Source organism: Cucurbita pepo, chromosome 3, assembly GCF_057944985.1.
Source record: "Cucurbita pepo subsp. pepo isolate OVF chromosome 3, ASM5794498v1, whole genome shotgun sequence".
NCBI classification, from domain to species: Eukaryota; Viridiplantae; Streptophyta; class Magnoliopsida; order Cucurbitales; family Cucurbitaceae; genus Cucurbita; species Cucurbita pepo.
Window position 1 is genome coordinate 14,056,821 of NC_141800.1, and position 14,710 is coordinate 14,071,530.

The 14,710-nt window shown below is 33.1% G+C and overlaps 4 protein-coding genes across 6 annotated transcripts; 1 reads left to right on the forward strand and 3 right to left on the reverse strand.

Annotated features, from left to right (window-relative positions):
* Positions 1-1,498: 1,498 nt before the first annotated feature.
* Positions 1,499-2,319, reverse strand: LOC111791253 (dehydration-responsive element-binding protein 3). Its single transcript, XM_023672522.2, has one exon. It carries the CDS (start codon positions 2,256-2,258, stop codon positions 1,656-1,658), a length of 603 nt encoding a protein of 200 aa, XP_023528290.1. The 5' UTR covers positions 2,259-2,319; the 3' UTR covers positions 1,499-1,655.
* A 5,063-nt stretch (positions 2,320-7,382) lies between these two features.
* Positions 7,383-8,638, reverse strand: LOC111791409 (GATA transcription factor 9). The gene is made up of 2 exons (XM_023672733.2): positions 8,213-8,638; positions 7,383-8,133 (listed from the first exon to the last, which is right to left on the reverse strand). Exons 1-2 carry the CDS (start codon positions 8,633-8,635, stop codon positions 7,519-7,521), a joined length of 1,038 nt encoding a protein of 345 aa, XP_023528501.2. The 5' UTR covers positions 8,636-8,638; the 3' UTR covers positions 7,383-7,518.
* Positions 8,639-9,942: 1,304 nt separating this feature from the next.
* On the reverse strand, positions 9,943-13,070 carry LOC111791323 (protein transport protein SEC13 homolog B). 3 transcript variants are annotated; one of them, XM_023672615.2, is made up of 3 exons: positions 12,913-13,060; positions 11,938-12,018; positions 9,943-11,136 (listed from the first exon to the last, which is right to left on the reverse strand). In XM_023672615.2, exon 3 carries the CDS (start codon positions 11,061-11,063, stop codon positions 10,158-10,160), a length of 906 nt encoding a protein of 301 aa, XP_023528383.1. In that variant the 5' UTR covers positions 11,064-11,136; positions 11,938-12,018; positions 12,913-13,060; the 3' UTR covers positions 9,943-10,157. The 3 variants fall into 3 exon arrangements, with proteins under 3 accessions (XP_023528383.1, XP_023528381.1, XP_086978904.1); XM_023672613.2 differs by lacking the exon at positions 11,938-12,018 and having other exon boundaries at positions 12,913-13,070; XM_087122778.1 differs by lacking the exons at positions 11,938-12,018; positions 12,913-13,060 and adding an exon at positions 12,019-12,043.
* A 207-nt stretch (positions 13,071-13,277) lies between these two features.
* On the forward strand, positions 13,278-14,106 carry LOC111791285 (uncharacterized). The gene has a single exon (XM_023672563.2). The coding sequence runs from the start codon at positions 13,364-13,366 to the stop codon at positions 13,964-13,966; it is 603 nt and encodes a 200-aa protein (XP_023528331.2). The 5' UTR covers positions 13,278-13,363; the 3' UTR covers positions 13,967-14,106.
* Positions 14,107-14,710: the final 604 nt, after the last annotated feature.

Sequence of the window (14,710 nt, forward strand, 5' to 3'; positions counted from 1 at the left end):
ATTGTATATATAATATTTATTAAAAATGGAATCTTTTATAACAAGATTTAGGTGATAAATTCATAAAATGAAAGTGGAAAAAGAAAAAGAAAAAAGAAAAAGAAAAATTTCCCAAATCGTTGAAGACTAGATTCAATGATTTCCAAAGAGGAGGAAAACAAAAGTGTTTTTCTTTTTGTACCTCATTTTTTCGCCTATAATTATTGAGGATTCATGCTCGAGATTCAAAATTTAGCTTTGAAATTTGATGACATCGCACTTGAATGTGCACTTGGTTGGGTATCGATATCAACTTTTGCCTTAGTTTATCCCCAAACCATATTTTATTGGGGAAGAGGTACGGCTCTGATACTATTTGTAACAACTCATATTCAGTATTATGTACTTTTCACTTCTAATAGTGAAAACTATCCACACAAACCAACATAGTTTTTTTAGGATAATTGTCTTCACTCACATGAATCTTAGAAAAATTGTCAAAAGGTCATTCAATATAAAATTGCTCGGAGCAAATCACCCTTCACTTTACTGTTCTTAGCCACTAAAAAGAAAAGTACACCTTATTGATATATGTATGACTTTCAATTATTTTAAGATTTTCTTAGTCATCATATCTTCGTAATCGCTCTCATTCAAATGTAGTCTCCGTTCGCTCACTAGATTTTACAAAAAAAATAAAAATAAAAAATCTTCATAAAATCATTAATTTTACTAAAATAAGTCATAAATTAACCATTAAATAACATTTCCTAAATTCATAAATATTAAAAAGAAAAATGCAATAATAATATTTTCCTCTAATTTGCAAATTCAAAACCAAAACTTTAACTTCATTGGTTAACAATATACGAAGATAAGTATGGATAAAATTTAAACCAATTGTTTTAAAGAAATTAAAAAAAAAATAAAAGAAGCAAAGTTGGATAATACATCTGATATTGACTTGAGAAGCTCCATAGTTTATTTAATTTCTAATTTTAAAATATTACTTAATGTACATTTAGAGGTAACTTCATTAATTCAAATTCAATCAACTCTCTCTCTCACTAAATTTCCAAAAATATCATTCATTTCTATTATAAAAACACCCTTTATCAAAAAAAAAAAAAAAAAAAAAAAACAATAAAATCCTTAATTTTTCATAAATATTTTAAAATTATTTATAAAATAAAAATCCATCGTAGAATATATTAGAATCTAGAACAAATGTGACAGTGACCTATAGAATCGGTATAACATATAGAATCTGTATAACAATGTATCCCAATTTTAACATTTCTAAATTTATTTTTAATAATAATTCTAAAATAACCTAGAATAAATACAAAATTAAAAATTCCAATGCTATTATATTTATTTATTTTTTATTTCAAATCTTCTTAAGTTTCCTCTCTATTAAGCATGCTCATTTCCAAAATGATAAAATAAAAAAAACTATTTATATATTAATTTTCAACTATTATATATATATATATATATTCAAAATCGCTATAATCTGACATGAAATGGAATTGAGAATTGACTAAAATTCTGTTTCCATAGTAATAATCGTGTTAACTCCGAAAAGTAAACAACGGCAAACCAAAATCAAGCTCCAAAGAACTGATGTGTTTTATTTTTTTTAATTTTTTTTACTTTTTTTTTTTTTTTTTTTTTCACTCCCAATCGCCGCCATTGAAGGTAGCCGAAGTGGTGGTACTCTGATCAGCAAACAACGGACAGAAATCCATTTCCGCCGCCACAAACGGCGGATTTCCCCACCAATCAACCGAGTCAATAAACTCAAACTCGCTCCACGACTCAGCTCTGATATCCTCTTCAATATTGGGCAATTCCACAATCTCCCCCAATTCATCCGACCCTCCTTCATAATTCGACGACGAAAACGACGCCGTCCTCGTAGTATCAAAATCAACCATCGCTGCAGCCTTGGCAGCCGCCGCCTGAATATCCCTAGGCATTAACGACACCGGACGAGGAAGCAAACCAGCGAGTTGAGGGAAATTGAGAATAGCCTTAGCCGAATCGCCTTTGATACTGAGTGCCGCCACGTCATGGGCACGCGCCGCCATCTCCGCCGTCGTGAAAGTCCCAAGCCAAATCCGTGATTTCTTCCTGGGCTGACGGATCTCCGATACCCATTTGCCCCAACTCCTCTTCCGTACGCCTCTGTAAATTGGGTGCTTCTGATCCCTCTGATTTCCCCTTTTCAATTCTGTTCCGTCAGATTCCGAATTCCAATTGTTTGGTTCCGCCATTGATGACCGTATGAGAAGAAAGACGACCAAAACCAAAAATCTCCAGAAGGAAGAAGAAGAACAACAAGAACAAAAGTAACATGTGTGAGTTTCGTATGGAACATTGTATTATATATAAATAAACAAAAAATTTGTAGGCTCCTATCAAAGCGACTTATAACCAACCAAACCTTCTATAATTTCACATTAATTCCTAATTAAAATTTCAAATTATGACTTTTACACCATTTCCAATAATTTCAACACTTTTTTAATAATTAATAATCTTTTACACACTCCCTCTAAGTTTTTTTCTTTTTTTCTCTTTTTTACTTTTAAATTATTGATTAAATTTAATGTTAAATAGTTAATTAAAAAAGATATTATTAACTTTATAAAGTTAGCTGATTAAACGTGGCATTTTATAAATTTCTTTTCTGTAATTTAAAAATGATTGTACTAATAAGAATAATGAAATGTGAAAGATAATTATGTATTTTATTTTAAATATTTATTTACATTCATTTTCGTACCATATAATAATTAAAAAATGTAAATGATATTATATATAAAATAAAATTCATGTGATATTAGCATGACAAAAATGAGTCCCATTAAAAGCTTAAAAATTGGAGGTGGGTGGAGCCCATGATTTATGAAAGAGGAAGTCGGTGGATATTTGTTACGCATTAAATAAAATTTAATTAAAATTGTTTATTTAATCCGTAGAGTCGAGAGAACTCATCGCAAATGATGCAAAATTCTTGTTTTAAGACGAGAATAGAGATAGATTTCTCTCCGTTCCCGAAACTGAATCAAAGACGGAGACCATATTTTCCGTCCCTCTTTTCAACTCGTCCTACACTTATTCACTCGTGTAATATATTAAACATTATATTATATTTTTTTTTATAAAATATTATTAAATATCGAAGTAATTTTCCATACTAACAACCTGAAGTAACCTAAATAGTTGGTGAGATTTGACTGCATCGTAGAGATAAAACTGAAACTTTTTATACTCAAGCAATTAAATTAGCATATCCTTAACCAAACGGTTAAAAGTTCAAATCTTCCGTTCATATAATTGGGACTAATTAAACAAAAGGCATAATCATAGGGGGATTATTTCAATATTTAGGTTAAAAAATTTAAAAAGTTGTCATTAAAAAAGAGTGGCAAGTGTTTATGGATTAATATTTATATAATTTGGTCTTTGTGGAAAAGAAAAATAATTTTAAATTTTAAATTTAAAAAATGACAAATTTACCTTTTAAAAATTTATATAGTCAATTTTTGGGTTCATAAAAAAATAAAAAGGGTGTAATTAAATAGCTTTATTAGGGATGAGCCTGACACAATATTAAGTATAATTTACAATCCAATGGGTAAAAATTAACCATTTATTCATGTGAAAATGAAAACACAAGTGGTTTTTTTTTTTTTTTTTTTTTTTTTTTTTTTTTAAAATTCTTCGTTAAAAAATTGATTTGATTTATTTAGTCAATCCAAGTCAAGTTTAATGCTATTTTTAATTTAGCTAATTTATTTATTTAATTTTAGAATTATAAAACACTAGAATATATTGTAAATTGTGATGACTTTTGAGACCATTGAGTCATTTCAAAGACAATGAAAAAAATAGTTTTAGATTCTTTTTAGAAGAAAATGTTTGAGTAATTAGTTTCTTTTTTATTTTCTGAAAATTCTATTTTTTTTTAAAAAAATTATACAATCCGTCCTCTTGCAAAATTCATTAATATGATATAGTTGACCGTTGATTATATTTATAATAGCTACACCAATATAGTATTTTCAATTATTCATTTATTAATATCTTTTTTATTATATATATATAGAAAATGACCTCAAACTCTCTAACCCATTTAGATCTACAAATAAATTTGCAATTAATAAAAACTATAAATGGTTGGATCCAAAATGTGTTCGAACTAATCGAACCTAACTCATAAATATAATCGTTGGTCTATTCGACCTTAGGTCCTTTCAAAAACCTTACCATACAACTCTCGTGAAATTTAATGCAATTAAACTAAGTAACTATTAAAAAAATGTTGAAAATAATATAATTTAATTGAAATAAACGAGAAGTTTTCATATGATCTAATGATTTGAACCACTCTGATTACTTAATTTTTTTTTTTTATTATTATTTGGATTGGATTGGTTTGAATTTTTGAAAAATAAAAAATTTAATTTAATTTGGAGAATATTTAACTATCGTAACTAATGTTAGTAATATGTTGTGACTTATAAAAATCACCACTAGAAAACCCACCCCTAGAAAATATTGTTTGTTGTGTTCCATTACGTATCGTTATCAACCTCACATTTGTTAGGAAGAGGTTTTCATACCCTTATAAGAAATGCTTCATTTTCTCTCCAACTGATGTGGATCTCACAATCACACTCTTCTTGGGGGCCAGCGTTCTCGCTTACACACCACTCGGTGTCTCGCTCTAATACCATTTATAATAGCCCAAACTCACCGCTAGCAGATATTGTCCGCTTTAGCACATTACTTATCGTCGTTTGCCTCACAGTTTTTAAATGCGTTTACTACGGGAGGTTTCCACACATAGAAATGTTTTGTTCCTCTCCCTAACATGGGATCTCACATAAAAAAAAAATGGGACTGACTTCACCTCACCCAATCTGAAAATAGAAAGTTGGGTTGTGAACCTTGTTATAGTCATCAGTGTCACCAACCTAATCAATTCGAAATTTCGAATTGGTCCAAAAAAATTTTAATCGATGGACAGTACTAAGACTAATGATTATTCAATTATGATTGATATACATGATAGTAGTACGTGGTTCGTTTTTTTTTATTTATTATTATGATCATCAATTTGGTTGTTGTTGCTACCAATTTCTTCCTATTCGTTATGATCTCTGTAAATTGGCCTACGAATCTATCGACCACTCCATGCCTCTTATTTCATTAATTAAATATTTAAGATCCTTTCTCAATTCACTTTAATTAATGTAATAATTGCACCAACTTTTCCAACAAATGATGTTTCTTTTTCTAATATTATACATGAAGAAAACGCTTCACATTTATGAAATTTTTTATTTTATCTCATCTTATTCATTAAATCATAATTCAATTATTGCCTAAAACTTTACATTAAAATATTTATATAAGATGAACGAATAAGCACGCATAAATTTCTAGAACCTAACCTATAGTTCAAGTGTAATTTTGGTACATAGCCTCATTTCGTGTGCTATGTAAAGTGAAGAGTTAACATGAGTGAGTACAAAAATACTCTAGCCCACCTGTAAAGTCGTTGTACTTAAATGTGACAAAGTCGTGAGCTCTTATTATATAGCACATATCACATTAATTCTTGTTTTATGACATAAAATTCATAGTTATAGCCTTAATTGATCCACGTATGCAACTAGCTAGTTTCTTGTAACATCATAAACATAAGGGGAGTGACCTCGTGCCTAAATCAACTAAGATACTTATATGAGTCAGCCATAAATGACTCCTCACTACTGAAGCTTAGTTTAAAACTTTCTAGAGTCGTATCATAATACATCATGACGTGTCATGATACATACATAATTATAAACATGAGACACATAATAGTGACATAATCATGAGTACGAAACAACATGTTGGCACCATAGATAGTTAGATTCCATCGTTTAAATTTTACTTAGAAAAATCATGTCATGCTATAATATTTTATTTATAGTCAGTATACAAACCCACCTTTAAAGAAAGTATTAATCTCTACACAATCAACACAAATATGATTAAGAAAAATATTCGACCTTACATAGTAATTTACGTGTCATGCTATAACATATCATATCTATATGCATTATCATCATTTAGGTTATGACTTAAAAACTTCTCCAGACTACTTCAGGATATAGAAATAAACATGTTTATTTCTTTTTTATTTTACTTAAATGTCAAACTGAATCGAACTAAACCGATCAAACGAGTTGAAACAACTTAGATTTACCACCACAAGATCGAAGAAATGAGAGGAAGATTGGTGAAAGTTTCTATTTGTGGGGAACGCTCTCTTTGAGATTAGGACTCGATTATGGTTAATCGTTAACCCTAATCACTTGTAGATTAGAACTCGATTAACCCCTTCGAGATTATTAGTACTACCCGAGTTTTACTACTTTTAAGAAATACACGTAAGAAAGCTCTTTCTTGAAATTTATAGAATATAGCAAAATATTCAATCATTAAGCTCTCTATTTTATCAATATTAATTTTACCTTGCAAAATATTTTAAAAATAGCATTAAAATTTACAAATAGCAACATTAATATTAATTAAATAATAATAATAATAATGAGACAAGAATCCCTATAGGCACAACATGTGCATGCAAAATCATTATATATAGACTTTATTGAAAATCATTATATATAGAGACTTTATTCTGTAGGAACACGTATTTATTTTTATTTTTATTTTTATTTTATTATTTTTTTAAATGGGGGACAAAGCATACAACTTGATATTTAATTTCTTCTTCTATATATTTTTTAAAAATAATTTAACTATTTTTAAGAAAAATAAATAAATTACAATTTTACAATATTCTTTAATCTCTTTCACTTTTAAAAATTATACGATAAATGTAAGACTAGGAACTATAGGTTAAAAAGAGATTTAGATTTGAATTTGATAAAATAATGTCATGATCATATGTTCGTATTAATCTCACAATAAAAAATTTAAAATAAAATTCGTAAAATTATTGGTAACTCAAATTTAGTCGACTTTGTTTTTTTGGATAAAATTTTAAAATAAAACTTGATTTACATAAACACGTGTTTTTTAAGTATTAACGTGAAATGAGCATAATACTTGATATCTCGAACAAACACAAGAAATGTGTTTAATAGAGCATAAGGTTCGAGAAGGAGATCCGATCAAGCAGTACTTAATGACCATATTTTAGTACTGGTAAACATGTTAAAAATTAGAACTTATAATTGTTAGACGAACACGACTCTCCAACAGTGGTATCATATTATCCACTCTGAGCACAAGTATTCTTTGATTATAAACTCATGATCATCTTGTAAATCGATGTGGTAGAGTAATAAAATCATTAATTTAAAAAAAAATATGTGGGCCCATGAAGTATATTTATCATAAAAAAAAGATGCCTGGAAACAGTCCGTACATCGTCTACTCAGTCCCACCATGATCATAATCATTACCGAATTGGAAGGGTTAAAAACTACGCGCCCCTTTTACTGCAAAATTCTACATCATCCGACTGAAATCACCGTCGTTGATGCGGTGGATCAAGTACTCCTCGACCCCCTTCCATCTCCCCAACTGTTCTACCTCATTTTGCCGTCGAAGTTCCATCACCTTCCGGTGAGAATTCGAGTGCTTCGTCGACAAAAATGTCGGGCTCGCAGCAGGTCGGTATTCCGGTACCAGTCGACCCGACTTATACCGGACCCCACAAGCATTACAAAGCGTTTTTGGGCCCATAGGCCCAGTCCGCCATTGCGGCGTCTTCTCCGCCGCGCAATGCTGGCATTTCCGGCCTGACGTCATTTCGGACTTTCCTGCCTCTGGAGCCGTCGCCCTGAGGACGCGCGTGGACCAGTCGCAAGGAGAACCGCGTGATCGTTTGCTTCGGGCTTTGCAGGGGAGAGTAAGAGCTTCGCCGTGAAAAAACGATGTCGTTTTTCCACTTCCGTAACCAAACGCCGTCTCTCCTGAAGACGACGGCGCTTCTAAAGTCACCGCCGTACCGATCCCCCCGGAGAGAAATGGAATCGCCTGAAAATCCTTCTCAATCTCCTCCGTCGAAAACGATCCTTCAACGAAATTCGACAGCCATTCGAGTTCCGCCAAATCGTCGCACTGTAAAAAAAAACAGAATCAAATCCAAAAAATTTCACGAAATTGAACAATCAAACGAAAACGCTCCAATTTCAAATACCGGAATGCAGAGTTCGTTAGAGAATTGAGCTTCACAGAAACCTCCGGACCCAAAATTTCCTAACACCAAGTTATCGCCGCTGGAGGCCGACGAATTGCAGCTCTCAATCGCAGTCACCGTCGAAGAATCACAGCAATTTCCGGCAACGTTATCGAAGCAACCGCTCTGCATTGCCATATCTTCATTGGAGAAATCCAATAAATATTCATCGACAGCGAAATGCTCGGCGGCAGATTTCTGCTTTTCCGGCGAAAATTGACCGCCATCGTTGCCGTAGTAGCCACCGACAAGATACTCGGGCACCTCCATAAATACAGAGCAAGTTACTAGAGAGTAATTTGAGTTGCCGGAGAGGAGTGGAAAGGGGGGTTTTTGAGAAGGCAGAGGCGGGGTGTAAACGCAAATATGAAAAGTTTTGGGCATCTTTTATGCATGAAGTTAAAATAAAAGTTTATAAATTCAACTCATTTAACCTTTTAACTTTTAATATAAATAAAATAAATATAATTTAATAGTGTTTTAACTCCAATAATGCTAAAAATTTTACAGAGGAATCCTCTGCTCCTAATAATTATTTTTCGTTGGGATAAGTGATTTTTGGTATTTTTAAAATTATTGAGAGTCCAATTAAAAATAATATGGCCAATCATGACCATCTTTAATCTGTAACTATATTCCTAAGCCCACGTTTAAGCACGATGGTTACAGCTCAACTTTGTAAAATTTCACGGCTTTCATTGGATTAAGATTAAGGATAATCTTTAATTAATACTTAATCTAAAGTTTTGCAAATACTCAGCTTAGTTTCCATCTTTTGAAGCTAAATTTATCAGAATAAATCAAATATTCCTTTAATAGACCCATTTTATAAAATACTAATTTACTTTTAACTTTTTTTTTAACTTTTAGGATTATAATTATATAAATTTAGTTTATGATATTAATTTTATCTAACTTAAACAAAAATATAGTAATTATCTCTATTCGATAAAAACATATAGTAATAATTTATATTGAGTAGAAGATACCTCCAAATTTCTAATGATAAAGAAACTTATAAATATTTGGATCTTTCTGTTCTATGATATAATATTTTAACTAATTAAAATGTGTTCATAGGTAAAAAAAAAAAAAATGTATCTTTTTGTAACTGTTTTGTACGATCTATCTTTTAGATAGAATTGAATGTTGTATAATATTTCTCTATACACACCGATAAAGAAAGGAAAGCGGTAAGAAATGCAATAGAATATTATTACTAGGTTTAGGTTTAGGTGTGATTAGATTAAAAGAAAATCTATTTAGGTATGACTTTAAAATTGTGGACTTTATGAACGGGGCAGCAGTAGTGTTTGAGCAGCACGTGACAATGGTGGGAATGTGTCAGGGATCATGTGACGATCCTCAAGTTCCGGTTTCTTTTTCTTTTTTCTCTTTTTAAATTTTTATTATCATTATTATTATTAAATAATTTTGTTTATATTATTTTGCATTTTTTTATATAAACATGGAGTTGATCAAATAATCTCGTCTTATCCCAATTGATTTTAAAAGTTTCAATGTATCATTCTCATAGGTAAATAATTATAAGTTTACGCGACATAATAATCAGTACCTCAGAAATTATACGAAGATTTATGGGAATAATGTGAACTAAGGGGAAACAAATAATGTTGAACCTATGATCCACCGCCATCCTCTTCTGGGGTGGGGGGTAAGGTTGAGTGAGATAGAAAATAGGATTCATCAAACTTCATAGATGCAAAAGATAAAGAGTACTTGTAATGAATACAAGTTAAAAGCTCCCAAGCTCTCGGAATCTGTTGCAAATTGAGCACTTATAGACTTAAATTGTGTCAATTATACCAAAATCTGTATCATTTTAAACGCAGAGAGGTTCAGAAGTGAGTGTTGTTAAGTAAGAAAACAAGTAAAACAGAGGACACTAAGGCTCAACAGTTGAAACCTGCTGCCAATCGCCATCCACGGCTTCCTTCCATAAAGAAACATTGTTATTTCCATCAGCCACGGCCAGGATGTTGCCTGTTAACGACCATGATACCCTCCAAACAGGGGTTTTGAAGTCCTTTAGAACCTTACCTTCCCATTGATCTCCTTCTCTGACTACAGTCCAGATAACAACTTTCCCGTCTTGTGACGCACTTGCAATTGTTGATTTCGGCAGACCGAGGTTAGGAGCCCATGAAACATCTCTAACCCAGTCGGTATGCATTTGAAGAGCTGGAAAGCAATCCATCTTCCAAACCCCATTATAGAGTTTCCATACCTTCACCGTATTGTCGCAACCGCCTGAACATAGCTTCTGAACGGGATCAAGTAAAGCAGAGCCGACAAGGGCACCTGGTGCAGTAGATGGAGCCCATGAAACAGATGTGACTCCCACTGGGTGAGCTTGATCGATCCTAGAAGTGTCCCAACCACCGTCTGCTCTTGCAGTGAATACAGAGATATTGCCATCAGATGAACCACACGCCAAACAAAGCCCCACTTCATGAGGGGCCCAAGCAATTGAGTTAACAGATGATTTATGATCATCGAAAATATGGGCTTGTGACCACTCATTTTGATTGCCTTCCTTCCATAAGATGACACGACCATCATAAGAACATGAAGCTAGTAAGGAACCAAATTTCGGGTGCGCCCAGGCAACCTGCCATACAGGTCCTAGGTGACCAGTCAGCGTTGCAAGATGCTGAGTGGCTGAGTTGCTTACACCAGTGATCTTGATGGTCTGGTCAGATGAAGCTGATGCAACACGCTTACCGTAATAATCCATTGCAACATCATGGATGGTGTCTTGGTGACCAGTTTCAATCTTTTGGGCAGGCATCTTCTCTGGCTTCAAATTCAACAGTGAATAATAGGAACTGGAATTGGTACTTGATTTTCCTCGTAGTTGATCTCTGTGGAAAATCATATCTTAGAAGAAGATATTTTTCATAGACATTATAGGGGAACTTCTAAACTTAGATGTCTCTCTCTCTCTCTCTACACATCAATTTAGTCTTAAGCTATGGGCTATGACAATTCAATGTCAGTAAGAAAAGTCTTCTCATATGGCCTATTTTTTTTTATCCTTCCTACGGTTTGATTTCCATGTCTCATACTTTTAGCCAGGAATAGAACATTGTAAATGGTATAATTGAAAAGAAATGTCTCATAACAGCTTTAAAAATAAAGCTTCAAAGAAAATGGATCAAAACCCTACAAGTAACAGGATGTCATAGCTGACTGCTATAAAAGGGTGCGCTACTCCTTACTAACAAGTTGAACTGCCCAAAAAGTGGTCATAATAAATAGCATACTAAAACTAAAAAATAGAGCAAGCAAAACTCCACAAAACTTCTTTTGTTGGATGAGAAATAACAATATTAGAAATAGAAAATGTGTAAATCAAGGACGAAACAGAGCAAACACAATTCCACTAATCTCTCTCTCTCTCTCTTGAATAAGTGAAAGCATATTATCAATAGAAAGACTGTAACATAAAGAAGGAAAACAGAGCATGCACAATTTAACAAAACTCTTCTTCTTCTTTTCATCTTCTTTTTTGGATAAACAAAATACATATTAGAATTAGAAAACACAAACTAATAAAAAACGGAAACAGGGTGTGCACAATTCCACAAAACACATCCTTTTTGAGATAAGAACTAACATAATAGAAATAGAAAATGTATAATAATCAAGAAGGGAAGACAAACTAGATTGATCCCTGCAAGAGCCACTTCAGATTGCAACCCCTCTATAGCTAGTTGTCCCAACAAGTTGTCCAAGTTAGTTACCTTCAGCAACGAAATCTAAGCTTTACCAACAAAACACAGGGGCTAATCAAGAGCTGCAAAAGAAAAGCTAGGATGTTTCTGAGTGCTAGACCACCTAATATAAGAACTTCAAAACATCAACGACCATATTCTGCTAGAAAAATGGCCCTTAAAGAAAAAGTGTTCAGAGTTTTCCACTACTTCCCCACACAAAAAAACACCAATGAGGGCGTTCAGGTATCACTTCTTTACTATTCTGAATTCTGAGGAAAGTGTTCAGCATGCCACAACCAAGGTACCGAAGGAAATTTTATTTGAAAGTCCAAGGATAAATGTAGAACTTAGTTTCTTTGGAAGGCAAAGTTCTCACTAAAGAATACTTCGGAATTGTTGTCATCACGTTCCATTTAGATCCAAATAGAAGTTAAATTATGAGTTGACTAATTAATTGTGAACAAAAAAAACATAAAATGTGACTTCTGATACTAAACAAGAATCGCTCCTCACTCTCTGAAGTAATCCATCGATAAAACTAAAACACAAGGATGTTAAATCACAGGCTTAAACTATAACAAATTTAATCAACAAACCCCTCACAGGTGGAAACACACCTAAGCAAACCGAAAGAGAAATTCAGGAACCTAACATTCATCATCATAATAACTAGATCAGATCCAATTATAACCCCAAGCCCTAGTTTCAATTTTTACGATCATACAAACGAATGGGGACAAATCAACCAATTAAACCAGCGAAAATCAATAAGAAGATCACGAAAAAACAAAAAAACCACTTGATCACGGGCAAACCATAAATTGCAGAAAGTTCGCCGGAAAACAGACATTAATTCAACAAAGAAAACGTTGATTAATAAATAATGTGAATGCTGGCAATAAAAATGGAAATGAAAACAACCTTCGATAGCACGCGTATTGTAGAGGCAATTGGAAGGGTAGCTACTTGGTGGATGCGAAGGACGGAAGAAGAAGAAGAAGAAGGTACAGAAATTCAGTTCCAAGTTCCTGCTCGTCTTCAATGGGGCTTCTGATTTCCGAGACGGTGGTACATAAATTCGATGAGCAAAGCGTTGAAGGTCGAATATGGGCTTTGACTTGGAGAGGTAACAAAGCCCATATTGTCCATCGGCCCACATCAATGGGCTTCTCTCCAATCTTAAGTAGGGTGTAATTTTTTTGGGATAGGGACGACTTTTTTTTTATTAGTCAATTATTGATTTTAGTCTAAATCCACCATTTGTGTATAAATATAACCCTTCCAATTCTGTTCCCCATATCTGAGTTGTGAACAAAAAAAATTCAAATCTCTCCTCTTCTTCTCTCAAAAATCTGATCCAATATTCAAAAAAATGGACCAAAATTTAGAAGCCGTATCCAAGAGATTATGGAATATGGTTCGTATAGCTTATTACATGCTCAGAAAAGGCATTTCCAAGAGCAAGCTTATGGCCGACCTCACAAATCTCATGTCCAAACGCCGTAAGATCACCGGAAAAGCCTTGAAGAATCTCATGTTCCACCACCACCACGCCGCCTCCGCTGCCTTTTCCCTCACCCCTTTTCGCCGGGACCGCCACCTCGCTACTGCCGGTCACTACGAATTTAGCTGTACTAACAGCCCTGCTTTTCCTAGTTTCCATTCCACCTTCAACAAACGCCGCCATTTCTTCGCCTGTGCTCACGCGCCCAACACGCTGGATGATGATGTGGCCGCAATGAACGCTTTTAAGGCCGTTTTAGAGGCTCTTAACAATGACGTGGCGGTTGATGTGGCCTCACCCGCCTTACCTGGGTTCGGCAAGAGCCCGATGGTGGCGAGACCACTTAGAGTCACTGACTCCCCGTTTCCGCTGTCTGGAGGCGGCGACGAGGACTGCCACGTGGACCAAGCAGCGGAGGAATTTATAAATCGGTTTTATAACGAACTCCGGTTGCAGACAACGGCGGAGTAACACAATTGCCGGACGGCCGAGAGCCACGTGGCCTCCGATGGTTTCAAAATTGACAATGTTAAATTTTGTCAAATCTTGTTGTGAATTAATTGTCGTTTTTGGTGTTAATATTATAATAAAACAGATTTGGTCTTTTCTTATTTTATTTTTCTACACAAACATCATCTTTTTTTACCAAAATTAAATTAATATATATGTTCGAAAATTTTAAGAATAAATGTCCGTAAGAGATCGACCTCTACAAGAGTCCAATTTACAAAAAAAATTTATGTCTTCTCAGCAAAAACTACACTATCTGAAAACACGATAACCCATGTGTCATATTAGTTAAGTATGTTAGATGATAAAAGTCCCACGCTAATTTAAGAAATGATCCTGTATTTATAAACAAAGAATTCTCTCTCCATTCGTATAAGGCCTCCTGCAAAGTCCAAAGCAAAACTACGAGAGTTTATGCTCAAAATGAATAATATCATACCATCGTAGATAATTGTGTTCGTCTAACAAAATATATTACAATTTTATGATAATATTTAAATTTTACTAAATTTTTTTAGTTCAATATTAACCAATGTGCTTATATTTTCAAAATATATTAATTTTTAAACCTAATTTTCAAAATAAAACAAATATTATTATATGGGTATAAATTATTTGATGGTTTAATTAAAAAAAAGTATAAATTTTATACATGAGTCTCCCACCTATGTATTACACACACAAAAAAAAAAAAAATCTTTATTT

Excerpts from the sequence above, each read along its gene's own strand:
- LOC111791253 (XM_023672522.2), bottom strand. The coding sequence starts at position 2,258 with ATGGCGGAACCAAACAATTGGAATTCGGAATCTGACGGAACAGAATTG.
- LOC111791409 (XM_023672733.2), bottom strand. The coding sequence starts at position 8,635 with ATGCCCAAAACTTTTCATATTTGCGTTTACACCCCGCCTCTGCCTTCT. Across the intron at positions 8,134-8,212 it reads CTAACGAACTCTGCATTCCG|TGCGACGATTTGGCGGAACT; the intron begins GTATTTGAAATT and ends TTTTTTTTACAG.
- LOC111791323 (XM_023672613.2), bottom strand. The coding sequence starts at position 11,063 with ATGCCTGCCCAAAAGATTGAAACTGGTCACCAAGACACCATCCATGAT.
- LOC111791285 (XM_023672563.2), top strand. The coding sequence starts at position 13,364 with ATGGACCAAAATTTAGAAGCCGTATCCAAGAGATTATGGAATATGGTT.